Consider the following 27723-nt stretch of genomic DNA (forward strand, 5'->3'; position numbering starts at 1 on the left):
GTTGCGACTGGGTAAGGTGGGTACAGAAAGCAATGGGTTTCGGACACAAGATTTCGATGCAAACACCGAGTTTAGGCATTCAGCCTTTTGACGCGCGGTATCAGCAGTGTGGCCATTTAAGGTAAGGGAGGGAATGGAGGGGGAGCATACACCAGAAACAGATTTGATTAGATGCCACCAGCATTTGGAAGAGGGAGAGAGGTTTGAAAGTTCAGACTTGAGATTAGAAAGATGTTGTTTTTTGGCTCTCCTGAGGGTAGACACAAACTTGTTCTGAGCTTTATGGAAGGAACAGAAATTACCCTGAGTTGTGTTTGCTTTCCATGAGGCAAAGGCAAATTGTTTCATGACAACTGCTTCACCACAAGCTTCAGTGAACCATGGCCGGGAAGACGGGAAGGACAACTGAAGACGAGAGGGGCTAAATCTGTGCATGAGAGAGAGCAAGCGTCTTTGAAAGAATTCCCAGGACAAGGTGATGTTGGAGAAAGTAGCAATGGGAGACCAGTCTCGAAGTTTGATGGCTGCTTGGAGACCCTGCCAGTCAGCCTGAGTGAAAAGCTGGACTCGACGGCGATGACGTGGTTCTTTAATAACAGCCAGATAGATGACCGCTTTAAAAAGCATGTGGTCAGAAGAACCGATTGGAGTGAGGGAAGAACAGCAGATATTTTCAGGGAAATTTGTCAAAATCAGATCCAGAAGAGATGGAGTACCGGTGGTTGAGATCCGGGTCGTGAAGGTGACCGATTGGGTCAGTCCCAATAAGTCGCAGAAGACTTTTGCTGAGGTGCCATGCCAGGTGAGAGAGGTACGCACACCCAGCCAACTGGCATGATGACAATTGAAGTCACCACATGTGAGGAAGAGAGAGTTCATATGAGAGGATAGAAGTTGGTCCATGTTTTCGGATAGTGAGGTGTAAATGGAGTCATCACTGTTCGGTGGACGGTGCAGTACACATTTAAACATGAGGTGGGAGTGGAGGGGAAGCCGTAGCCAGAGGTATTCCTGGGGGTGTGGAGGAGTGAGGGCAGTGCATGGAGAGTGAGGAATAGAGTCTTTGATGAAGAGAGCAAGTCCTCCCCAGGCCGAGGCTCAGGTCTGTCATACCGGAGGAGGGAGTAACCAGGGAGAGATACCAGGGAGTCAGAGACGTCTTGAGGGAGAACGTTTCTGTTTAGTAGATTATGTCTGGTTTGTCAGTAGCATCTTGCATGGAAAGATCTGTCAGGTTTGAGCGAAGGCCCCGGATATTTGAGGTCCACACTGTTAATGAAGAGGGAGGGGTGGAGGTTTTTGGTGCAGGGAAGGGGAGGGGAGGGTACGACAAGGGAGGAGGGGGAGGTAAGGAGAGTTGTTGAAAGAGTGTGGGGGATTGCAGAAGAGCTGGGGTAGGGGCCAGATGAGGAGGAGAAAAGGCTCTGTGGTGCTGGGTTGAGGTACAGTGGGGAGTAATAATAGAGGGGGCAGAAGGCAGTTCAGGATTTGAGGAGGTAGAGTGATGAGATGGAGGAGAGAGTGCAGGGGAAGGAGGCAGCTTTGTGAATGAGAGGGGGGGGGCAACTTTGAGAAGGGTGAGTGAGGGCCAGATCATGAACTTCTTTTGGCAAAACTACGAATCAAATTGAGAAAGGTGGAAAAAATCAAAATTCCTACCGGATATAACCTTAAAAACCTGAAACTAGAAGGGCACTCGGTAGAGTGCATACCTCCACCATGCAATGCCTCATCCAACAGAACATATCAGGCCAAATTAATTTTTTGATATATCATGCTAAGTGTATATAGTCTCTCAATGGTGAAGAATCACTTAAAAATTCTAGTAGCTGGATCTAGATCTTGATCTGGATCTTCACCAAAATCTAGTCAGTTTGTCCTTGTCACACACCCAACTTGCCCACAAAATTTCAGCCAAAGCTGTCCATAACTTTTTGAGATATCCTACACACAAACAGACAGACAGACAGAAAATGGTGAAAACATAATCTCCTTCACCTTTGATGACAGAGGTAACAATATGCGATACAGGTTAAGCAAAACGAAACAGTTTTGCAGAGCTGGACTGGGTTGACAGAATGCCAGACGAATTGTGGCAAGAGGTTGAAGACATTGTAAAAGAGACCAAAATCAACATCCTAAAAGAAAGCACAAAGAAGAAAGCTGAATGGCTATCGGAAGAGGCAATAAATATTGCAGACAGAAGAAGAGAGATGAAAACCAAAGGAGCATCAATAGGACATTAAGTGGCTAAATGCAGACTTGAAACGACAAGCTAGGAAAGACAAAGATAAATATTTCAATGAAGCACGCACAGAGATAAAAAGTGACAACAGAGAGGGAAAAACAAGAGATTGTTTTTAAAGATCAGAGATCACAGGAAGGTTTAGGTCAAGGATTGGGGTTCTTAAGAGTAGAACAAGAAAAGATCTGACACAAGAAACACTGGTGAAAGAAAGATGGAAGGGCTACACTGAAACTCTATACAAGAAAGATAGCAATATGAGGGCAGCCTTTGAAGAAAGAGAATATGAGCAAGAACTAATAGTAATAGAATGTGAGGTACACAGAGCCTTAAAAGGACTGGAAAATGGAAAAGTACCAGGTACCAATGAAGTTCCAATCAAACTTAAGATATTTGGAGAGGAGGCGGCAATCAAAATTTTAACAGCTATCTGTACACAGATCTGGAGCAAGATTGTATGGCCTAAGAGGTGGAAGCAGTCTACATACCAATGCAAAAGAAAGGAGATGCAAGAGAATGTTCAAATAACCAAACCATTGCTCAATTTCACATGCTAGCAAGCAAGATAATGCAAAACATCATTCAACAAAGAATAGATGATGCCATTAAGCAAGAAATGCCTGTTGAGCATTGAGCAAGCAGGTTGCAGAAGAGGAAGAGGTACTTGGGATCAAATCACAAATCTGAGATGGATCATGGATTAAGCAAGGGAATATCAAATCAAGATGTATATCTGTTTTATAGATTAATAGTATGAAATCCAAGCCTGGTGTTGGCTTAGTGGTTAGGGTGGTGGCTTGGGATCCCAGGGTCCTGAGTTCAAGCCTCGTTGGCTGCTGAATTAAAATACACCAGGGGGTTGACTTAGCCTGTCATCCTTCCGAGGTCGGCAAAATGAGTACCAGTGTACTGGTAAAGGGGACACTACATCACCGGTATAGCCGCGTCCCAACCAATGATGCAACCAGCAGCCGCAGGCTGCACTCAATAGAGAGTATAAAATCCCATCAAAAATGATGGGTTGGAGTTATTTTATTCTAAATATTCAAGGAGACTGAAGATGTGTGTCGTAGTAAGTAATAGCATTATTTTAAAACACGTGTACAAATGTGACCCAATTTTCTTTATCTTCTGGGATGTTTTGTTTTGACAGTACAGCATCGTGAGCATGCCAAAGTCTGAAGCCTCGGCCTAGTATCAGGTGTGCTTTTCTCTTCTATATTTATGAGACATCTTCTGGACGTAAATGAACACTCATTTTACTCAGTGTGCGTTACACATCTATTGCACTGAATTTCACCTCCCTATGCCTTATATTTATTGTTTGTTTGTTTGTTTTAAACGTTTTTGTACACCATCATTGAGGCTCGGTTTTTGTAAGTCACCATCTACAATTCCAATACAAGTGATGGAGTTACTCTTTTATGGAAAATATTTTTAGCATTCTTTTTAATCCTGAAAAGTAGACCGTAGTGAACACAGTCATGTTAAAAGATTGGCCTTCAAAACCCTCCTGAAATTGTTATTTGGAAGGGGGACATAAATACACAAATACACACTGTGTTGTATATTTCTAGATGTTTTTCAAGTTTTTTTGTCTTGAAAAATATATCATAGTGAACACCCAGTCATCATTTATTTGGGTCTTCGGGTCCTTTGGGTAACTGGGGTCTTTTGACCATAGTGAACACCCAGTCATTATTTATTTGGGTCTTCGGGGTCCTTTGGGTAACTGGGGTCTTTTGACCATAGTGAACACCCAGTCGTGTTAAAAGATTGGCCTTTGAAACCCTACTCACGTCGTGCTAATGAAGGGAGACAGACAAATATACATTGTGTTTTAAATAGGAAGATCGCAAAGCTTTCAATTATGTTGATCATGAATTGTAGTGGGGAAACTTCGCATAACAATTGTGCATTTTGTGAGGAAAGCACCAAATTTGGCATACTAGTAGCCTATCATATTATGAACAGATTTGGATATTGGGCCATCTCAAAATTTTTGATGGCAGTGGAAAATGGCTGCCACAGCCATCAACGGCTGAATTTGAGATGGCCCAATATCCAAATCTGTTCATAATATGATAGGCTACTAGTATGCCAAATTTGGTGCTTTCCTCACAAAATGCACAATTGTTATGCTATATTTAGCTAAGTTGCCCCACGATTGATGTTGATTATGCTGAGAGAAAAGGTGATGTTGGAGCACCTGATATGTCTGATAAGAAGCCTGCACAACAAACAAACACCAACAGTAAGAAAAGAGTTTGAAGAGACAGGATGGTTTGGAATTGTAAAAGGGGTCAGAAAGGGTTGCATTCTCTCCCCTTCAATCTGTATAATGAGTACAACATGAGGAAACAAAACTTAGATAGTAGAGGCTGGAGTCAGGATGAGAAAATGTATCAACAACCTAAGCTATGCTGATGATAACATGTTGGCAGAAAGTAAGGACTTGAAACTGTGGCGAACAGCAAAGAAGGAAAGTGAAAAATCTGGTCTTCAGTTAAACTTTTAACAACAACAAAAAAAATAATCTTGTCAACTGAGAAGATCAACGTATTCAGATTGGGAGACTATCACAGGCAAATAGTGGAAAGTTTCATTTTCCTGAGTTCTAAGAATGAAATGAGTGAAGAATGTAGAGGATAAATTAAGATGGTTAGTGTTGGGTAGAACATCAATGTCAGGATTGACAAAGATCTGTAAAGACAAAGATGTGATGATACAAACCAAGAGAAGGCTGGTGAATTGCTCTGGTATTTGCAGTTGCAATGGATGGATGTGACGAGTAGAGTGAAAAAAAAAAAAAGAAAGAAAATTGACAATTTTGAGGTGTGCTTTGAAATTCCATGGACTGAAAAAAGAACAAACAAACCAGTGCTGGAAGAAATTAGACCGCCATGTACTCCACAGGTCAAAAGTTTTAGAACACCTCCATTTTTCCAGTTTTTACTGAAATTTAAGCAGTTTAATGTTTCAATATACTCTGCAATTAAAGCAGAGAACAAATAAACAATTACAGATAAAGAAGAAATCATGGAATTGTTTTGTTGAACAAAATTTAATCCAAATTTTTGACTCATCAAAGTAGCCACCTTTTGTTGATATAACAGCCGAACATACACGTGGGCATTCTTTCTACAATGGAAATCCAATATTGTTCGGAAAGTTCTTCCCAACACCGTTGCAGAAGTTCCCACAAATGTGTTGCACTTGTGGGTTGCTTTGCTTTCACCCTTCTGCCCAGTTAATCCCAAGCCAGCTCGATGGGGTTTAAGTCTGGAGACTGTGCTGGCCATTCCATGATTTGAAGCCTACCGTCTTGTTCTTTTCTTCTAAGGTAGTTCTGACATAGCCTGGAGGTATGTTTTGGGTCATTATCTTGCTTAAGGATGAACCCCTGACCAACTAGGCGTAGACCAGAGGGTATTGCATTGCGCTACAAATTGCTGTGGTAGCCCTTTTGGTTCAGGGTGCCAGTCACTCTGTGCAAGTCGCCGACTCTGGATCCAGCAAAAGAGCCCCAGATCATCCTGCTTCCTCCTCCATGTTTGAAAGTTGGTGTCACACACTGAGGAACTATCCTTTCACCTACTCGACGGCGTACAAAAACCTTGCGTGATGAACCGAAGATTTCAAATTTTGATTCATCGGTCCATAAGACCTTCTTCCAGTTTTTAGTAGTCCACTGGCGGTGCTTCATGGCCCAGACAAGCCTCATTTTCTTATTTTGCCATCTTAGCAATGGCTTTCTTCCTGCCACTCGACCTGTCAAACCTGCAGCTCGAAGTCTTCTCTTCACAGTTGAAACTGAGACTTCCTTACTTCGACCAGTGTTAATCTGTGCTTGAAGCTGCTGTCCTGTGAGCAGCCTATCACGCAAGCTGTTGACTCTCAGAAACTTGTCTTCTGATTGTGTTGTGGCTTTGGGTCTGTCAGACCTCTTCCTGTCAGAGTTTCCTCCAGTTTCCAAGTGCCTTTTGATGGTGTAGGAAACTGTACTCACCGACACCTTGGCTTCTTTGCAATTTCTCGAAAGGAAAGACCTACACTTTTAAGGGTTATACTGGTCTGTCTGTCTTCCTTTGTTAATTGTCTTTTTCTCACCATTATGATAGCAATATACTACTTCCTGCAGTGCAATATTGTCCAAATAATGCTTCAGAGGATGTAGCAACACAGTCTGTTCCAACACTGCTTTTATACAGACAGAGGGTTTGTAACGAATCAACAAAAGTTGGGACACCTGTAGGAATTGTTTGCATCAACTTTCAAGGCTTAATTTACTTCCATTACTGCAGAACAGCTGCAGTTGCTCACCCATTACTTGTTTCCTGAAAAGGGCCTTTTTTAACAACTCTGAAATTTAATTATTTTTCAGTTTTTGGTAACCTTAACTTTTTTTTAACCTCTGGCAGTTTACTGCTTAGCTTTGTATCATTTCAGGTTATTCACTAGATTTGAACTGCTTAAATTTCAGTAAAAACTGAAAAATTGGGGTGTTCTAAACCTTTTTGACCGGTTGAGTACATTATAAGCACTGATGCTAAAAACAGAAACTGTCATACTTTGGACACAACATGCGTGCAGAACAAGAAAGTCGAGAGAAGTCAACCATGTTGGGTGTGTTTGAGTGAGGAAGAGGAAGAAGAAGAGGCAGACTTTGTATATGCAGGATGGATGTGGTAATGGCCACAACAAAGATATCTGCTAGAGCTTTGGGAAGCAGTGCAGGACAGGGATATTTGGAGAAATCTGATCACGAATGTCATCAGAAGTCGGCTACGACTTGACGGAACTAGATAACTCGATAACAATATCTCATATGGTTAAGATGTTTACAGTAGCCTTTAAAATTGCAGCAAAGTCCAAAAACCCCACAGTGTACCGTTAATCACCAACCATAGATTTTATGGCGATCCACTGGCAACTGGACTGCCAGTGTATCACCATAACATTTACAGAAATATTTTTACAGTATACAGTACTTCCATCAACCTTCAGTTGATAAAATCCATTATTTCATATGTGACAGACATTAGGCTTCACTGACTAATATTTCGTAATAGAGTCGTTTGTCTTCACTGTCCAACGACAGTCCGAAAAGTGCATCAGAATAAAAAAATTTGAATACGACGGTATTAATATGAACTTGTTTTATTTCTTTGGTAGTGAGTTATTAAATATGGATAAAAAAAAAGAAATCAAAATCCATAGAGGCTCGGGCAAAGACTTTCACAAAAATAAAATCAAAAGGTTATAGTTCACAGCTTCTATATTCTTCAATCTCCATGGAATTTCTGCATATATAATCAACAAAATCTAACTAAGCAGATGTCAAAAAAATGAGTGCAATATATTTAATTGTTTGTATGACATGAAGCCTTAAAATGAGAATTTTTTTTTTGTAATTTGGTTGTAAATTATGCGAATGAGATTAAATTTTATTTTCTAAGTAAGAGAAAAACAAAGTCAGACAAATAGAAGATAGAGGTGTTAAGATAGCCTATTCGGTAGAGTGCTTGCAATTGAGCTGTCATGTTTGCATTTAATCCATGTGAGGATCAAACATCACTAAAAACTGCTGTTCTGATGACATGCCGGAAGAAGGGTCTGTATCTCAGAGCATGCTTCAGATGAGGACGTAATCAGCTGTCTCATCTGCTTTTAGGTTGTGTACATTAAAAATCCCACAGTGTCTTTCAAAAGAGTACACCATTGACCTTGTATCATGGCCAAAATCCTTGCTAGTACATGTTAAATTTAATTAAGCTAATAGTACTTAGAAGGTTAAATCTAACTTAGAAGATAAGTAAAATGAAAGATGAAGTTAGAGGTGTAGATATGGCACAGCCTAGATGGGACAAATGGCCTCCTTCTTGTCTATCTCTTGCATATCCTGTATCTGAATTCTATTTTTTTTTTCCTTCAGTCCAACAATGTTTATTGCATGCAGGATTTAATTTTTTTTTCAAAAACAATCATTTGGGAAGGGAAGTAACTCTGTCACAATTGGTTTTTTCTTTAGGTATAAATTTGAGTGCTGGTACATTTTCCAATTTATTTACTATCCCTTTTCTATTCATGTAATTATTGCCAAAATTTAATTATCATTAGTTTGTCAACGTCTTTCACAGAATTCCCTTTTAACAATCAACCTCATTGTTCATCTGGTAAACAGCATCATTCATCCATTAAAAGCGGCTATCAATTTATCAGACATGCAAACAAAGGCCAAATGAAAATATCTGCATCTTCATAGCAGGCCAAGAAACATTTTACGAAGCTGGAATGGATAACATTTTATAGCATTGTTTATTTGTACAAAATAAATAGTCTGGAGGAGGAGGGGGGGAGGAGGGGTGGTCGAGGGTGGGCAGCCATTTTTTCAACTAAATTTTGTCTCTTAATGGAGTATTGACACTCATGGAAATGTGCATAATAACTTAGGCTGCTGGAGTGGGACTAAATGGTGTCAATGCAGTTTAAATTAAAGTGGGGACAGCCTGGAGGTGGAACATTTTTGGTTGCTACTTGGGTGGACCATTCTTACTCACTCCAAAGGTGGGCAGAGCTTTACCAATAAAAAAAAGTAATGGATCCACTGTTTTTTTAAAAAATGTAGTTCAAAAGACTTAGAGTTAACACTGGATAAATGTTCATGCAGAAAGGGTGCAATAGTGTCCACTGTGAAACTGAGAATGGAAATACATGCTTGCTATGTGTTTCAGTAAGACGTTTGTGACGTCGATTTCTATTTTTCCCAGGATAAAGCGAAACTCCATCAAAGCCTGTTGATCAAGATTTGCTATTTCAGCAACCTTGAACTTCTGCAAAATCAAAATTCATTTCTAAAATTTAGCCAGAGGTTGAAACACAAAGCACTCAGAGAGATCAGGACATATATTGCAACAAATGCATTTTAGCTTGTACTAAACACAGGAACATATATCAACTTAAATACAGAAAATGACCACAAATTAACTGCAATGACTGAAGTAAAGCCTTCATACTAACTGCATTGCTTTTCCTGCAAAATATTAAAGTTGGACTTACATCAGTATAAACTGTTAAAGAAAGCTTCCACAAGCATACAATCCATCCATCTATTAATCATTCATGCTACAAAATATAGGGCTGACTGTACAAAGACACTGACCAGAAGAAATTTATGCAAGAAGAAAATGCAGCATTTATATTATTTTACATTGATAACATGTGATACTATAATTGATCACAATGAAAATGAGTAAACATCAAAATAGAATGCGAACTTCACCTGGTGTGCATGTTTACAATGGGTTGGTTTAAGAATATACATTACAGTATCTTGAAAAAAAAAATTAAAAAAAGAAAAAGAAACAATTTGGTGCTGGAGGTATGTACTATTGCATAGACCTACAACATGTATTTTCTTTACAAATCTTGAGCAACATATGTCCGTTTCAAAATCCAAATTCAGCAATACATGTGTATGAATGTGAAAGAAAATTTTCAGACTAATTTTGACAACATAATTGCAAAAAAAAAAAACAATTCATTACTATGTTTTATCAAAAGTCTTTTGAAAGCCTTCACTTACAGTGATACATACATATATAATGCGTATGTGCGTGGGTACTCAGCAGAAGAAAATTAAAGAAACACTTTAAACAATGTGTTGATATTGAAGCCAGCAAAAATGCAAAAGAAGCAAACAAACAAAAAAAAGACAACAGTTCCAAAGCATAGTCTACCCACTTGTGTGGAGACTGTTAATAATGGTGGGGCCAATATAAACAATTCTGTGGTGTTAAAAAGACTGATAAAAAATACTTATTATCCATGCTGTATTGTACACACCATTAGAAAAAAAATATAACTACAATAATACAAGATTTGTGAATGAATGTACAGCACAGAAACTAAATATGCAAAAAGGGGAAGAGGTAGCATACATGGGTAAAAATTATTGAAATTGTGATTACAAAAGAATGTAAAAATAGCATGAAAGGGCAGTTTTACTGTCAGCAATTAGGGGATGAACTAAAATTGAATTCTCTATCTCAGCATTACTTTTCACACACAATACAAATCAAGTTTTTATAAGCAAAATAAAGTGTATCCATTCATTCATGACAGCACACATTTGCACTGTATCTTATAAAACAGCCAATCTCCATTTACCATATCTAACATAGATTAGACTACAAATGCACTACACAATAAAAATACTAATACAATGCTGAGAGTACCTCTATTTAAAAGCAAAAGTTTACACAAGTCTTTCCCAATATCAGGTATATGGCTCCTAACTGGCTCTCAAATTTGGTAAGCAGAAAAAAAAGAAAAAAAAAGAAACCTCAAAGCCTCCACCAATGATGAAGCAAAAATAACAACATTAAAAAAAACAATCCAAGAGGACCTGGATGATGCAATACATTTTTGCAAAAGCTGCAACTTCTTTAAAAACTACAAACCACTAGTACAGAGCATATGTCCCTCTGGAACTTTTTGAGTGCACATATTTGTCAGCATAACATGCTAAAATAGTAGGTCATCTTACTGCAGGTTTTAGAACGTTAACCTTTTAGCAGTACACACATGCACGGATGATGTGGCAGTAAAAACACTGATATCTGAACCAAAAATGGTTCACAATTAAAATAGGAGTTTTTCTTAAATTTTCATGCAAAACAGTATGCTTGTCTGTTTCAGACTGAAAAATTCTGGGTCTTTTGACCATTTATTTGATTGATTATCCATGTCCAAATAATTATATGAATAAAAGGCCAATCAAAATGCAAACAAACACACCCATATATGATGAAGTGGTGATGTACTTTTACATGAATTCAAAGACAAAAATAACACAATGTTCTGACACCCAAAGAAGAGATTCATAGCAGCTGTCAACCAAAACTCATGGCAGTACTGTCTACCATTCATCTAAAAAAGCTGCAGTTTGTAGGTTACATAAATTAAAAAGCGCATTTGGCACAAAAGATTCTGAAATACCATGTGCAGTCATGTACAAGCTTTCAAAGAAGCAAATAGCAGAAGGATTAAAGTGTAAGAAAGACGTCTTTGAAGCTATTTGATGAAAGCTAATAACAGTGAATGAGGTGTTGAAAAGAATTATAAAAACAAACTACCATGCCAAGCAGAACCAAAAGTTTGAAGATAAGCAAGCTACTTTAATGAAGCCTTATACATCAAAAATATCACATTAGGTACGACACCATTATAATAAAACAACATAACTTGATAACTTGGCTTAGAAAAAAAAATTACATGGCTATTTACCAAATCAAGGATATCGATGAAAATGAACAGAGTTGATGCAATAGTACATATGACTAGCAACTTGCACACATTTGTATACATAGTCAATGCTGGAAGCAGTATCCATGCTTGAAGCCTGGTTTTGGGAAATGAGCAAGGAAACACGAACCCAATTTCCATCCTCAAGGTCTGAAAAACATCACACCGAAACAAAAGAAACAAACAAACAACACCCCCAAAAAACTCATCAAGAATATCATTTTATATAAAAGAGGGAAAATACAAAACTTTTTCAAAGGGTGAAAAAAATTAAACATTTGTATTTATTTTAAGAAAATATACTCACATTATTTCAGTGCTATTTAAAGGTTCTGGAAAAAAGAAGAAGTTTGAAACATTAAACTGAATGGATGCCTTGGCACAAAATTGCAGCTGAAACAATACAGTGCATAAATGCAGTATCTAGATCAAAAACAGTAACACACAGAACATGTGTATGTATGTATATATATTGCATGTCATCAAAAAAGTAGCTTTAAATTTATTTATTTATTTTTACAGTGAAGACATGTCAGTGGAGAGCGAGGGGGGGGATATATATGTATATTGAAAAGTTTATACACAATAATATTTTATCGGGTGAGGACAGAGAAGAAGAATGAATGATACATTAAATCAATAAGAAAAAAACATAGGGAGAGGAAAGGGAAAAAGAATGAATGATAAATTATTTAATAAATATGAAAAAATATAAAACCATAATCAGCCAATTTGGGGAAAAATAATATAGTGAAAACCTGTTCATTAGTGAAAGCTCGAGAACAGAGTAATCATTTCTTACTCAGATAACTAAATCGCCTTGCTGCATAATATTCCTAACTACGCACGAGTTTCAAGTATTATTATCAATTAAAAACAAAATTTTGAACTTCTTATTAATGACTTAGTCAAATACGTACACTATCACTTGGGAAGGGATTAAGAAAATTCCCTCCAATCTCTCCTTCCTCTCGAGGAGTCCCAGGTGGATTACTCATGCCTCCACTGAGGTTGTTGGGAGAATTCTAATAAGAATATATCAATGGGTGGAGAGGAGGGGGATGGGGGAACTCATTTAGTATTTGAAGAAAAACAAAAGTCACACAATATAACACAAAATTTTTGATTGCATAATTGCAACAGATAAAATGATGAAAGAAAAGTGAAAATTGTGCATTTGACCATGCAATGCTGTGTTCTATTTAATTTATTTATCTATATAACCTTTGACTCTCATTTGTATGTCCACTACATGATGTCAGTAATGATGAGCCATGGCCCCATTCATGTTAAAGTCTACAGTCAATGAGTACTTCACGTGTTCTATACCTATCTTATGTAAGCATTTGTTGTCGATTTTAAATGAGTGGCTTAAAAGTCAGTCAAACTATATTCTTAGCACATTGTGTACCAGCTGTGGCAACTGCTGTCCCACCTCACAATATAACTAATCCAAGTGCATGAGGCCTAATTTGACATCATTGGCAATGATATCTGAAAAATATATACAGAAAGTGTAATCAAATTACCTTCGCCATTCCATCCATATCCCCAGAGCCTTAAAAAGAAAGAAAGAAAAAAAAAGACATTTGAATTCAGATAAAGTGTCCAAAAGATGCAAAACATGAAAACAAAAATGAAACACAACCTGACAAAACTTGAGCACATAACTTACCAAGTGATCCATTCATGTGTGACTCCATCCCTGCCATCCCTCCAATTGGCCCATCAGACCCAGGACCCATGGAAAACTGAATAACAATAAAATAAACCCAAAATCTCAAAATAGATTTGCATCATCTTGAAAGAGTAATTTGTATACAAGGTCCAAGATAGGTTTGCATCCTCAAGAGAATAAGTCGGAAAGTGTTGGACAGTAAAGCTGTATATAAAAGCGTAACATGAACATAAAAAAGAAAATTAGTATGAATGTTTGCTATTATTTGCATCCCAGTAGCAATGCATAATGCCTTAACACTCATTACCCCACGCACGTGAAGTGAAAAGTGGGATTAAGCATTTGGTCCATGTCCATCTGTCTTGTCAGCTTTTGATCGAGTAACAGCTTATTTAAATGGAATGTTATATTTTGAACATGAATAGAAACATGAATTGGACAAGTTTGCCATTTTACCATAACTTGGCTTTGAATTTGTCTTGACCACACAAGCGCAGAGAGAAGTGAGAGAATATTTTTACAGTCTGCCTGCCTGGCAGTCAAACAAACATGAAAATCATTCCAAACAGGAAACTCACTGTTTTAAGTACATTATAAAGGACACAAACAGGCATGAAAAACTAATGTAATGTGTTAAATAGGGTGATGTAATAGACACTGGGTGAAATGGTGGTAAAACCGAGAATAAGTTTATTTATCTTCCTTTAAACCTCTTTAAAACTTTAATCAAATTGCATTAGATACTTGAACACCGCAGAACACAAATCTCGTTCATAATACTTCCAAGAACAATGCTACACTGCAGTGGCAAAAAATATTGACACCTTTGCACTATTTTCAAATATTGCACCATTTCTTCCAGAAAATTGTTGAAATTCAAAAATATTTTGGTATCAACAAATGTATTTCTTTGGTTTGAAGTAAAACAAAACAAAACAAGCTGAAAAACAATGACCAAATCTTAGCTTAACTTAGCAAATCTAATTACCAAATAATTACCAAATTTCTGCCACAGAGAAATCCTAAAATGGCCCGGACAATATTATTGGTGCCTTTTAGAAGTTTTTAGAAATAATTGGATTTCAAGCAGGTGATTCTCCTTTACTTTGGAATTGAACTCACCTGTGGTGAGTTGAGGGGCCTGCAATATAAAAATCACTCATTCAACCAGTTTGAGTCATTCTACTGTTTTGTGTCACTGTGTGTACCGCAATGAGCATGGAGAAAAGAAATGACACCAGAGAATTGTTAAAGGAGGTCAAACACAAGATTGTAGCCAAACATGGACAATCTCAAGACTACAAGTCCATCTCCAGAGACCTTGATGTTCCTGTCTCCACCGTACGCAATGTTATCAGGAAGTTTAAGACCCATGGCACTGTAGCCAACCTCCCTGGACGTGGCCGCAAGAGAAAAACTTGATCGAAGATAGAAACAAAGGATTATTCAAATGGAGGAGAAAGCATCACAATCAACTGCCAAACAGATTCAAGCTGACTTTCAGACACAAGGTATGACAGTTTCAACTTGCACCATCCATCACCAACTCAATGAAAGGGGGTTCTCTGGAAGGAGACCCAGGAGGACCTCACTGCTGAGAGAGTGAGAGACATAAGAAAGCCTGACTGGAGTTTGCCAAAACACACCTGAACAAGCCAAAATCCTTCTGGGAGAATGTCACATGGAGAGATGAGACCAAATTAGAGCTTTTAGGTAAAGTAAATCATCTCTATGTTTACAGAAAAAAAAAAATGAAGCCTTCAAACAAAAGAACACCTTCCCTACAGTCAAACATGGAGGAAGTTCAGTGATGTTTTGGGGTTGCTGTGCTGCCCCTGGCACTGGGTGCCTTGAACGTATGCATGGCATCATGAAATCAGGAATTACCAAGGAATTTTGGAGCGCAATGTTCAACCCAGTGTCAGAAAGCTGGGTCACTGTCGGAGGTCATGGGTCTTGCAGCAGGACAATGACCCCAAACATGCTTCAAAAATCATCCAGGAATGGTTCAAGACAAAATTGTGGACTGTTCTGAAGTGGCCAGTTATGAGTCCAGATCTAAAGCCCATTGAACACCTGTGGGGAGATCTGAAAATAGCAGTTGGGAGAAGGTACCTTCAAATCAGGGAGAACTGGAGTAGTTTTCACAAGTGTGAGCCAAACTGTCAGTAGAGAGGTGTAGAAAGCTCGTTCATGGCTCTAGGAAGTGCTTGTCTGCAGTTATTTTGTCCAAAAGCTGTTCTACCAAATATTAAATCAAGGGTGTCAATAATTTTGTCATTGCCATTTCCTTATATTTTCTGATTTAAAAGGACTAGTATGTGCCCGTAAAAACAAACAAACAAAAAAAATCAAAAAATTAATAAATAAATATTCAAACCGCGAGCAAGAAACAACAACCACACAGGCCGTTTCTTCGCTCTCGCATGCCCGTATGTGCGTGGCCCGGAAGTTCGCATATCGCAGTTACGATTATTCGCAATTTAGTTTGAATGCCCAATTATTCAATTAGCGCCAACGTATTTTGCCTTTTCGCAATGTCGTCGCATGGAAAAACAAAAAGAAGAGAAGAGAAAAAAATTTACTTCCTGGTTCGGAGCACACCAGCTCACTCTGATGTTACCAAAATTTATACACCGTCGAATATGAAAACGATCGTAACTTGGGGCATTGTGTTTATCTATAAATGCGCATAAGAAATCGAGAAATTATTAGAATACACGAAGTCATCACTATCCGGAAATCCGTACGTTGTAACCCGTAATGGGGAACGCGGCTGAGGATCTCTTCCCCAATGGCCACGCCTACGCAGTAACGTGTCCTCTCATTGGTTGGTAAATAAATGGCCATAACTTGGGAACCGCTTGTCCGATTAATATCAAACCTTGAAAAGGCACATCCTCCAGTCCTCAGCAATATACCTGGCAAGTTTCAATGAGATCGGATCAGAGTTTGTCGAGAAACAGCGGTCACACACACACACACACACACACACACACACACACACACACACACACACACACACACGCACGCACACACATTGCTGGAATTATAGATAGATAAGCAGGAGGAATGTTTTTACTTCATGCACGTAGACCCGGTCATTTTTACAGCACGGCGACATCGCGCTGTTATATAATTGGCTTTACTAGTACGTGCCCGTAAAAAAAAAAAAAATAAAATAAAAAAAAAATAATAATAATAATAATAATAATAAAAAATAAATAAACCACACAGGCCGTTTCTTCGCTCTCATGTGCCCGTACGTGCATGACCCGGAAGTTCGATATTATTCGCAGTTACGATTATTCGCAATTTATTTTTAATACCCAATTATTCAATTCGCGGCAACGTATTTTACCTTTTCGCAATGTCGTGGCAAGGAAAAACAAAAAGAGAAGAGAAGAGAGAGAAAAAAATTTACTTCCTGGTTCGGAGCATACCAGCACTCTGATGTTCCCAAAATTTATACACCGTCTAATATGAAAACGATCATAACTTGGGCCATTGTGTTTATCTATAAATGCACATAAGAAATCGAGAAATTATTAGAATACACGGTCATCACTCTCCGGAAGCCCGTACGTTGTAACCCGTAATGGGGAACGTGGCTGTGCTTCCCTTCCCCATCGGCCATGCCCACGCAACAACGTGTATTCCCATTGGTTTGGTAAATAAATGGCCATAACTTGGGAAGCACTTGTCCGATTAATATCAAACCTTGAAAAGGTACCTCAGGTCCCCAGCAATATACCTGGCAAGTTTCAATTAGATCGGACCAGAGGTTGTCGAGAAACAGCGGTCACACACACACACACACACACACACACACACACACACACACACACACACACACACACACACACACACACACACACACACACACACACAACACACAGCTGGAATTATAGATAGATATATTAAGTTCTGAATGAAAAACAAAGGTTCTGTAATATTAACAATGAAATAAAGAATTGTGGAGAACAAATACTTTTGGCAATTTCAACTTATTTTTCGAGAAAATTGTGAGTTATTTGAAAAAAGTACAAGGGTGCCAATATTTTTGGCCACAACTGCATATTGATACATAGCATGAGAGGGCGTGGCATTGAGAGGGTACAGTAACGGGGTGAAAAAGACTGCCAATATGGCTATGTATGATACCGATTGATGCTGCTTTCTATGGTGATCAATCTCCTCAACTGTGTCTCAACATCATCTTATTACAGTGTACAAGTGTGAGTACAAGACTGCTTCAGTGGCGCTGAACTTCCATTTTTTTTTGAATGATATATAAAATAGTTATTTAATTAAAATCTAATTAAATACTTGAACACTGTGTCGGGTATCGTATTCTGCAAACTCTCTCGTTTAGTATGAAACACTCAAAACTCAAATATAAAAAAAACTCAGGTTTCCTCAATTTGTCAGAGTACATTTGCTTGCTCCAATCTCACTTTCCTTCATGAAAACATGCACTTAGCGAGCTGGTGGTTATATTGTTATGAATTTGGAAACCTATCACACACAACATCCAGGTTCCTATAGCTCAGTTATTTCGGTAAGTATGTGTTTTATAGATAGCTTCCCGTCCCTTGTTTAATGGGTAAATCAATGTAAATGCGCTGTGATTTATTTTTATAGTTAGGAAAACTTCATCTTCAGCGATGAAAACAGAAACGACCGTTGGGGCGGTTCTGCAGCGACGAAAACAGAAACGACCGTTGGGACGGTTCTGCAGCGACGAAAACAGAAACGACCGTTGGGGCGGTTCTGCAGCGACGAAAACAGAAACGACCGTTGGGGCGGTTCTGCAGCGACGAAAACAGAAGTGACCATTAGAGCAGTGCTGCACCACGGGATTCTCCGCGCGCCGAGGAGGGGGAGGGGTCGAGCGCACCGGAGCGCATAAAAGGAGAGCAGCCAGCCAGCCAGCAAAGCAGCCAGCCAGCCAGCAAAGCAGTCAGCCAGCCAACCAGCGAGCATCCAGCCAGCAGCGAGCAGCCAGCGAAGAGCAAGCAGAAAAGGAGAGAGGAAGCAAAAGCGAGGAAGGAGCGTCCATCTTGAGAGCGTTCCTGTCGTCGTCGTCGTCGTGGCCAGAGAGGTCGGGGCTGGTCGTGAGCGTCTTCTTCCTCCTCCTCCTCCTCCTCCTCCTGAGGATTGAGCTTGAGAGGGACTATCCGCTGCCGGAACCGGAAAGGTTGCGTGTCGTCGCCGGAGAGAACGGAGTCGAGGTTTGGTGGCCAGGACGGGCGCCAAGCGGAGTCAGGGAGGCCGGGTTCGGCTCTTGCCTCTCACCAGACCGAGTCAGCCTGAAGACCGCACGAGGCGGGCAGGTCCCAGTTAGATCCTGGTCTTCAGCTCGACTATCCTCCGGGCTGAAGGTCCTCATAAAGGCGTCAGCCACCACTTCTTTTGGGTGTGTGTGTGTGTGTGTGTGTGTGTCCGTGGGCCCGTCTGATAAGTAGTGAACTGTTAAGTGCTTTTGCCTGTATATTATTTGCCCTGCTTGATATTTGGTTTAACCCTGCCTCTTGCGTGCTCCCCTAGTCCCCCATTATTGTGAATAAATATCCCCTCTTGTTAAATGTATCAGCTCGTTCGTGTCCATTCCTTCATTGGCTGAGCGTGCTGCGTCAGAGAATTAGTAAAAGCTGTTACGGCCCTAAGGGGACATTTGGACCGACGGTTCTTGGCGATTAAACCGCTCGGAATCGCACACGGAACGAGCGCACAAAGCGGCTCGTTTTCGTACGAGTTTCGTCGAGGGTGAATTTCCCCTGTAGATTCCCCGCGTGGATACTTAGGTATATATAAAGTTGGCTATTCACCCTATTCCACGTGGGTGACCTGTTGGCGATCTTCGGTCCAGTCAGGACCCGTCGGCTCTGGAGTGACGACCTAAATTCCGGGCGATCGGTCAAGCCGACGCTACTGCTCCATCTAGCGGTCGTGCTCGCGGCCGACGTCCGGCTCCGCAACAATATTTAGGGTCAAGCCCACAGAGTACAAAAAAAAGAGTGAATGAAAGCAGCACTGAATGATTGTTGAAGATATTGATTGTTCTGCAGTTAGATGCACAAATGGTGATGGGTAGGAGAGAATGTTTCACTATTGCATCTGACAAGTTAGAAGATACAAATTTCCTATGTGCAAAACAGTCGGCATGGAACAGCGCCAAAACAAGTTTTGTGCTTTGATCATTTCAATCATAAGACCTCATAGATTAATGACCATGGAGCCATATTCACAAAACTATTTAAGGTAGCCTTATAGGCTGCCTTTTGTGAAGGTGTCAGAGGGATATGTATTAACAAAAGCTTTATGGACTAAACACAAGGGAGGATGTAGCCTTAACTTCAGGGTGGCTATATATTATTAGTTGATCACTCAGGAGGCAAAGAGTATTCATCAACAGAGCACCGTTCAACAAATTTGATGACACAGACTTCATATACAAGTACAGGCTCAATAAATCCTTGTGCTCTCTTTGTCTGAGGCTCAACAAGCTCCTCAGACTTGAAACATGCGATGAACAGGAGCACACATCGTGTCGATTTCTAGACAGCCATTGCCATGACATTCTTTCCTAGTTGCTCTTTCCAGGTAATGTAAGCGATTAATGTAGACAGGCAACTATTGAGCAATGTGCAATTCTACCATGTCAAAAAGACACCTCAGATGCATCCGCTTACTTACTCAGAACAAATAAGGACACAAGTATGAACAAACAGAAAGTTTATGAAAGGTCTGAATTTCCCAGTGTCATAATGGCTATCGATCTGTGTTATTATAGCACTACAGGCAGCTTATCTCAGAACTACGAGCAGTTGTTATTTTTCAGTTCTTTCATATTGACATTTTCCCTTTTATCAAATATTGTCGCCAAATACTGATCGATTGGTCGAAGCTTTTTAAAAAAAAGTAAAGATGTGCTCGATAGCCAACTACTGGGGTTTGAGTGTTTTGCACCTAATAAAAAGTGGGACAGGGTCGGGAGGGCTGGAGTTAGCTCAGATTGCAGAGCTTTTCCTGATTGCTCATCAAAGACATCTGACAACCGTTATTTACTGTGCCAAAGACAGGGTTTAGGTGAAGGAGAATGAACCTGCCATACTGAAAGGGGACAAACAATATACAGTTATACATGTAAATGGTATCTTCTTCGTCTTCTTCTTCTTCTTGCGTATGGAAGTTTAGCTGCCGGGGTAGCTATCATTTCTTGGAAGCGCGACTGTGTCGCTGATGCAGTGCCCCTCTACCAGTACACACTGGTACTCATTTTGCTGACCTCAGGATGACAGGCTGAGTCAACCCCCTGGTGTATTAATTCAGCGGCCAACAGGGCTTGAACTCAGGACCCTAGGATCCCAAGCCGCCACCCTAACCACTAAGTCAACAACAGGCTTTGTAAATGGTATAGTCAGAGCTGTGGGCCATAAAAGCAAAGGCAAGGGCAAGCTAATCTCTGAGAAACAGTACTATCTGTCTGATTGGATTGGTGTTAGGGCATGTACAAGGGAATGTAGGTCATCCAAAGGTGCCAAGATGGGCAAACCAAAAGTTGCTGGATCGATACAGGTGAGTTTGTTGAGAAGTGTCAAATTATGATTGTTGCAACTGCAAAAGTCATGAAGTGAGTGACAGTTGCCTGGTGAAAACTGAAGTTCTCAAGAGAGAGATGTTGGATACACATTGCATTTGAGTTGTGGGGAAGGAATATGTGAAGAGGCACCTGTATCTCAGCTGGCAGGATAGCAAAGAAGTATGTACACTCACCTCAGCCATCGAGCCTGGGTTTAAATCTCGCTGGCAGGGTGAGGCTTCAATGTGTGTGCCATCCTTCAGATGGATGTTAGACTGCACATCCCATCTGCCGTCATTAGTTAATGGATATTAAAGATCCCATGGTGTTCTTCGCGAAGAGTAGGTGAGCTACTGTCGGCACCCTGAACAGATTCCAAATTCCTGCCCTAACCTACAGGGGGTGTTGAGGGCTCGACTGAACTGATGCCTCATCCAATTATGCTACTCACAGCCTTGTGCTGCTTACAAAAGAAGAAGGAGACCTGTACCTCTGGAAGTTCAAATATAAGCTATAGATTGACAACAGGGTAAAGAAGGTGCCAATGGTCAAGGCTGAGTTACATACTCATTATTCAATGGGTACAGTTGAAGCCCAATGCCTGCCGGTTGCAATCTATGATTTGATAGTTGGCAAGTCAATATATCAAAAGGTTGGGCATCGGACGACACGGATGCAGCCTAATGAGGCTTGCATGGTGACCACTCGGGCCCAGGTACATGAGACTCATCAGCTTACTCTTGTGGTTTCCGTAGTGTCCAGATGTCTCATTGTGGACAGGGACCAGCGAACAAGGTTTCAGCAGGAGGATCTATTGTTATAAAGTTATCGAGATAAGAAGGAAATATATGGGGAGAAAGAAGTGTCCTTACAAGCAAGAGAGGTGGGTGGGAGTGTTTTCTGCTGCAAGTTTTTTTTTTAATCTGAGGGTGAATCTGGGTGTGCCCGTCTGCCAAGTGATGGTGCCGGATCTACTCTGTTAAAAAGTGCTTCTCCCACAATTGAACCATGGAAGGGGGGCATATGGGGATGTAGAAGACAACTGGCAAGTTCCTCAGTACTTTCTACTGGCCAAGACTACTTCGTGATGTCAACAGATTTTGCTAGTCTTGAGACACCTGTCAGAGAACTGTTCAGAAGGGGAAGCGTACCGAGAGCTCCATTGAAGTGTGATGCCTCCAACTTGACATTTCTTCCAGGTCATATACTATTCAACTAGTGGGTGAGAATGGTCACCATTGCATCCTGATCATTATGGACTATACCCCGAGGGACCATTCTGTTGAACATTGGAATGGGACAGTCAGTGGCCGATGCTCACGTGCAAATGTATCTTCACCAGGGAGTCCCAGGTGAATTTCTGAGTGATATGGGTGGGCCATTTGTGTCCTCAGTATATGCAAGAAGAGTCAACATAACTAAACATTCCTACGGCATCAACTCATGACAGGTATTACCACCTTGTGTGTGACTGTCTGGTAGAGAACCTTAATGTGACACTCAAAGATATGCTGAGAAGGTTGTGCAAAGAGCAACAGTGGCATTGGCATTGATACATCAATGCAGGTTATGCAGTAGTTGATGCCATGTTCCCCTTTGTTGATGGATAGAAAAAGGGTGAGATGCAATGGAATCTTAAGAGAATTGTCGACCAAGGATATGTCACATTTGGGGACTTGTTCGGGAGGTAACGGAGGGTTGCTGGTTCAGATGAAAAATGTTGACAGCTATATTTATGATATCCTGATCCGCACTCACACTTGAAGCAAGCATGTTTCCACCATTACGGACTTACTCTGGAGGATGTCTGCAGCCTGCTTCAAGGTCAAACCATCAAAATGTTTGATTCGGACAGACACTGTGAGCTTTGCAAGTCATTAGATAGAATGTGGCTTGAGACATTCATGACAACAACATGAAAGGGATCAGGGATCGACTGCCCACGACCAAGGAGAAGGTCATTTGTAAGTCTGACTGGAGTCAAACAGGATTGCATCCATAATTATGTGGCCATCACTCGTCACTTATAGATTTGATGAGGGGTTAACCCAGTGATGTGCAAACATCAACGACACATTTCTATGGCATTGACTCTTGGATGTGCATAAACTCAGGTCTACGCATTACCACCCTGTTTGCAACTGTCTTGTACAAAGCTTTAATAGGGGTGTTTAAAGATATTTTCTATACCCGTGAACCCACCCCCTGGCCCCAAAATTTTGCCTCTATATCTGTCTTATCCACCCCTTGCATTCTCCTCTACCACTCAACCTTACCATTACCAGCACATCCCTTGTTTGTCCATCTCCCTTTATTTTCTCTTTTGGCCTTGCTGTGGTATTTTCCCTTTCTCTTTCTGCTGTTCCTTTTGTTATGTTGTGTCCTAATCCATTCTGTGTTCTAGCTCTTCCACAAGCCTCGACTGTATGCAAAAAAAAAAAAAAACGGATCCGAAGGGGGTTTGGAGGATGCTCATATGAAGGCCGACACAACCCTCAAGCAACTCGTAATCAAACACATATTAAGACCAGTGGACCTGAGTAAGTGGTTTATGGTTAGTTGGTTAGGACTGATGCATCCAACACTTCAGCTGCTCCTTTGCAGCGACACAAAGGCAAAATCTTCCCTGTGAGTTTTGCAATGTAGAAGCTGATGAATCAACAGAAGTACTTAATCATTGATGATCACAGAAGGACTGTGACATTGTTTGAGGAATCAAGAGATTTCTGATGCATCTCTATGGGATTAAATTTCTTTAGCAAATTCTAATCAGCCATTGGTGTGCAGGGATAAGGCAAAGTCCCTCAATGATAGAATCAGGAGATGGACCATATTTCAACAAAACTAATGGTTTCAGATAGAAATGATAAAGGAAAATGTTAGAGCAGATTAATTGAGCAGGGTTGTTTAACCCTGATTTCCAACTATAAAACATTGTTATGTTTGTGGGGGTAGGTCACATGACTTTAGCTGAGATAGGAATGCATAGCTGAGCATGCATGGGCCGTGTAACGCGGTTACGAGGGACAATGACGTCACTTTAAGTCAAGGAATCTGTAGTGTGAAGGTGTATTTTTGTTGCCCCCATACAGATACAGGGAGTGGGGGTTGTGATAATTAGCGGAGGGATTATGGGTAAGATCCCCTGTTCATAACAAACCCTGGTAGCCATCCCTGTGTTTGAGAGGTGGGAGAGATTCTCAGGGTGCTTTCTTCAGAGGCACGTTCACGGGGAGTTGTTTCAGGTGTGGGAGAAGAGGGCACACACAGTGGTATTGTAAGGAACCACCTATGCAAAGACCTCCAACAGGCCTCACAGCCCAGAGAGGAGAGGACCTCCCTCCCGTAGGACCAAAAGGTACAGGGAGGGGGCCACTGCTGAGGGATGGTCCAGCCACTGTAGCTCAGCAGGGAAACTAGAACGAGCCAAGCATACGGGGCCATAGTCCACGGGGATAGATTGAGCCCCTATCTGTGTCAGGAGACTCCGAGACGGATTGTCAGGGAAAGGGGGGGAAATTGGTGTGGCAGACGACACTCTTGGAACCAACCAATCTGTGTCGACCGAGGTTCAGGGTGAGGTGCCTGGATAACTATTGTCCCGAGCATTCTATCTTGCTAATAAATTAGGACATGGGTAATTAGAATGGGATTGGGCGAGTAAAGTAATTAAAAAAGGGAATGAATGGTTGTTGTTGTAATAAAAACTGTTGTGTTGTGCCCAAAGGTGTGTGAGAGTGGAAACTTTACTCTGTAAGCAAGCCATGGCAGCTTTAAAAAGGTTTGCTGTAGTCTGTATTTTGATTACGAGTTGAGAATTGAATGGCAGCAGGGAAAGGAATGACATATGAGGTTTTGTGGGTGGGGAAGGTTGAGTGTCCTGCAAGTACAGATCGAGCTCTGAAGGAGCGGTGACTGCAGCTTCCCCTGCGGTAACTTGGTCCCGGCAGCCGGTGGTGTCAAATTGGAAGCCAGTTTGAGGGGGGTTTGTTTGGGCATCATTTGGGTAGGGAAACCATTGACGACCCAGGGAGAGGTTAGATAGAATCTGAGGCCTAGAGAGCCCATGTAATGGTGTTGAAATCCTCTCTGGCGGGACGTACAGTAAAAGTGCTGTTAGGATGCTTTAGTCCGGGAAGTTAGAAAAAAGGGGGGAGGCAAAGAACTCATGAAGTCATGTGACTTGATTTTGGAACTGTAGCATCCGAGCCTAAGTGCCTCCACCATCTTTGTGTAACAAATCTCCTCGCTGCGAGGATCAACTGCAAAGAAAGTAAGAGTAAATTTTTTTTTTCAAAAATGATGCCATGATCTTGCGAGGGCGATAAGGAGTGAATGGAACGATTGGTCTTGTGCGAGTGTAGAAATATAGGTAGAGCCCGCTAAATCTGAGTAGATAAATTGTGTTGACTCCATGGGCAACGCGGAGCATTGTGGCATCCAACGGGGGACATGGTCATAGATTGGGGGATGTAAATAGTTAATTAAATCGTCGGTAAGGGCGAGTGCATCTTTAAGAGTCGAATTGTGTTTGGTCTTTGAACTTCTTTTCCACCGGACCATGGACATTGGAGCAAGAGGAAGAAGCCTCCTTGTAAATATTTGAAATATTGAGTTGAGTGGGTAATACGGTATTGCTTGTATTTAATCTTTGAAACACAAGTATTGGGGAATTGTTCCTCTTTTAGACAAGTGACCCTTGCTTCAGTCTTACTAGGTCAAAGTGTTTGTTTTTTGCCTCTCTACTTAATGTTTTATTAAAATTGTTAAGGTCTAAGACCTCATGGTTAATCTTGTATTTCTTTAGCACTCTGGACTTTTGTTTAATTCTTTGCTCATCCAGGATCACTGGTCTGATAAGACTGTACTTTTGCCTATATGCTATCAAAAACCCTCTCCACTATATATATATATATATACAGTATATATATATATATATATATATATATATATATATATATATATATATATATATATATATATATATATATATATATATATATATATATATATATATATATATATGGAAGAGGTTCATTGAGGGGTAGTGTACGAGGGTGAGAACCTGAACTGGTGGACAACATTAGAAATAAATTGTACTAAAAGAAAATAACTACTTGTGGACATTGATTTATCGGTGTCTGTAATTTTATTCACAGGATTTTAAAACCGAATCGGCTAAACGTTAAACGAGTACGAGTTAAATAAGATTCCGCAACAACTTGAAGAATTCTACAATGATCACTTCGAGGTGCCAGGAGAAAAATCCACATCAGTTGGCGCCATGACTCGGATGTGCTTAATCTGCTGGAGGCAGTGCCTGGAGGAATGACAAGTGCTTGAGCAAAGGTAAGGAGAGAGCGTTCCTCGAGGGTGGGCTGTCTTAGCGGATAACGCATTGTCGAACAGAGAGTACATACAGAGAATTAGAGCATTATTGTATTTTGTGTTTTATTGTATTTCAAACATTGAAGTATTTGTGATTTGAGAGGGGATTTTGAAAGATGGGAAATAGAAATGGGAAAAATGATGAAATTGTCTATACCAAGGCAACTTTTCAAAAGCCACAGAGGGGTACATGTGCAAGATTTATGTTTGATAAGTATGGGCCTGATGCTGTGAGAGATGTAGGAGAATGGTGCAATTGGACTAGAAATAGCAGATTACCTATTCCTGAGAATGGTACGTTTCATCATGATTGCTTAGACAATTTAAGAAAAGTACTGGAGGTGAAAAATAGGGACAAGAAGGCCCAGAAGCATGTAAACTGGGGCGTATATATAAATTGGATGGAGGAATGTCGTGACAGAGTCGAAAAGGCACGGTTGTTAAACTTGAAGGGTCAACGAGACCAATTAACGAAGCAAATGCTAGTAAGACTTGAAAATAAAACAGAGACAATGAGCTGTGCCTGTCAGATTTGAGGATGAAGAAGAAGAGTCAGGATGGCCGAGCATACCAGCAAGGGGGGCATGAGTACTTCAATTGGGAGACAGTGGTTTGCCCTGGGGTTTAGTCCAATTGCAGAACAGTATTGTTGGACCTGTCACATTTGCCAAAAACATAACCCAGCAAGGGGGTTCATATCCTTTTGTTCATATCCAGATGGATTTTGTTCAGTTACCAAAATGCTGTGGCTTTGAATTTGCGTTAGTCATCGTCGATTTGTTCACCAAGTGGGTTGAGGCTTACCCTTGTAGGAAAGCAGATGCCATTACTGTGGTTAAACTGATGATGAAGGATTTCATCTGTAGGTTTGGAATACCTTGTAGGATCTCCAGTGACAAAGGAACTCATTTCACAGCCGAAGTGGTGAAAGAAATGTGTCGGGGATTGCAAATCAAGCAACATTTTGACTGCCCGTACCATCCGCAATCTGCGGGGGCAGTAGAGAGGCAAAATGGATTTCTAAAGAATAAACTAGCCAAGATTTGTGAACAAACTGGATTAAAATGGCCAAATGCACTGCCAATTGCTCTCCTGACTATAAGATCGACCGCAAGTCGAAACACTGGCTTATCTCCGCATGAGATTCTGAAGGGAAGACCAATGAGATTACCGAACTCACTTCCATTGACTGTAAAAGACATGAACATGCAGCAAATGGACGACACGTTGCTTGCGTTCTGTGTCTCTCTGAATCATGCTGTAAGGACTTTTTATGCGCAGGTGAAGCAAGCCCTGCCAGAACCAGCCACATCTGATCATCACAACTTGAAACCAGGAGACTTTGTTTACGTGAAGATTTACAAAAGGAAGAACTCTCTTCAAGCACGTTGGTGTGGGCCGTTTCTAATACTGCTAACTACCCATACGACTGTGAAGTGTAAAGGAAGAACAACATGGATCCATGCCACACACTGCAAACTGGCACACGGCCAAAAAGAACCCGAGTAGAACACTGCTTCC

The 27723-nt window shown here is 40.6% G+C and overlaps 1 protein-coding gene across 10 annotated transcripts in view; it reads right to left on the bottom strand.

Moving 5' to 3' along the window:
* Positions 1-7389: 7389 nt before the first annotated feature.
* LOC147032889 (single-stranded DNA-binding protein 2-like) overlaps positions 7390-27723 on the bottom strand; it is a 151443-nt gene continuing 131109 nt past the window's right edge. For 9 of the 10 annotated variants that reach the window (XM_085870870.1, XM_085870869.1, XM_085870868.1 and 6 more), the window contains exons 15-19: positions 13227-13302; positions 13081-13109; positions 12472-12576; positions 11859-11883; positions 7390-11701 (exon numbers count right to left, since the gene is read on the bottom strand). In XM_085870870.1, coding sequence (XP_085726996.1) covers positions 11875-11883; positions 12472-12576; positions 13081-13109; positions 13227-13302 — 219 coding nt within the window. In that variant the 3' untranslated portion in view covers positions 7390-11701; positions 11859-11874. The remainder of the gene's footprint in view (positions 11702-11858; positions 11884-12471; positions 12577-13080; positions 13110-13226; positions 13303-27723) is intronic. The other variant, XM_085870871.1, reaches the window with a different exon arrangement.

Source organism: Eptatretus burgeri, chromosome 2 (assembly GCF_056783735.1).
Source record: "Eptatretus burgeri isolate ZD-2024b chromosome 2, Ebu_testis_v1, whole genome shotgun sequence".
Lineage (NCBI taxonomy): Eukaryota > Metazoa > Chordata > Myxini > Myxiniformes > Myxinidae > Eptatretus > Eptatretus burgeri.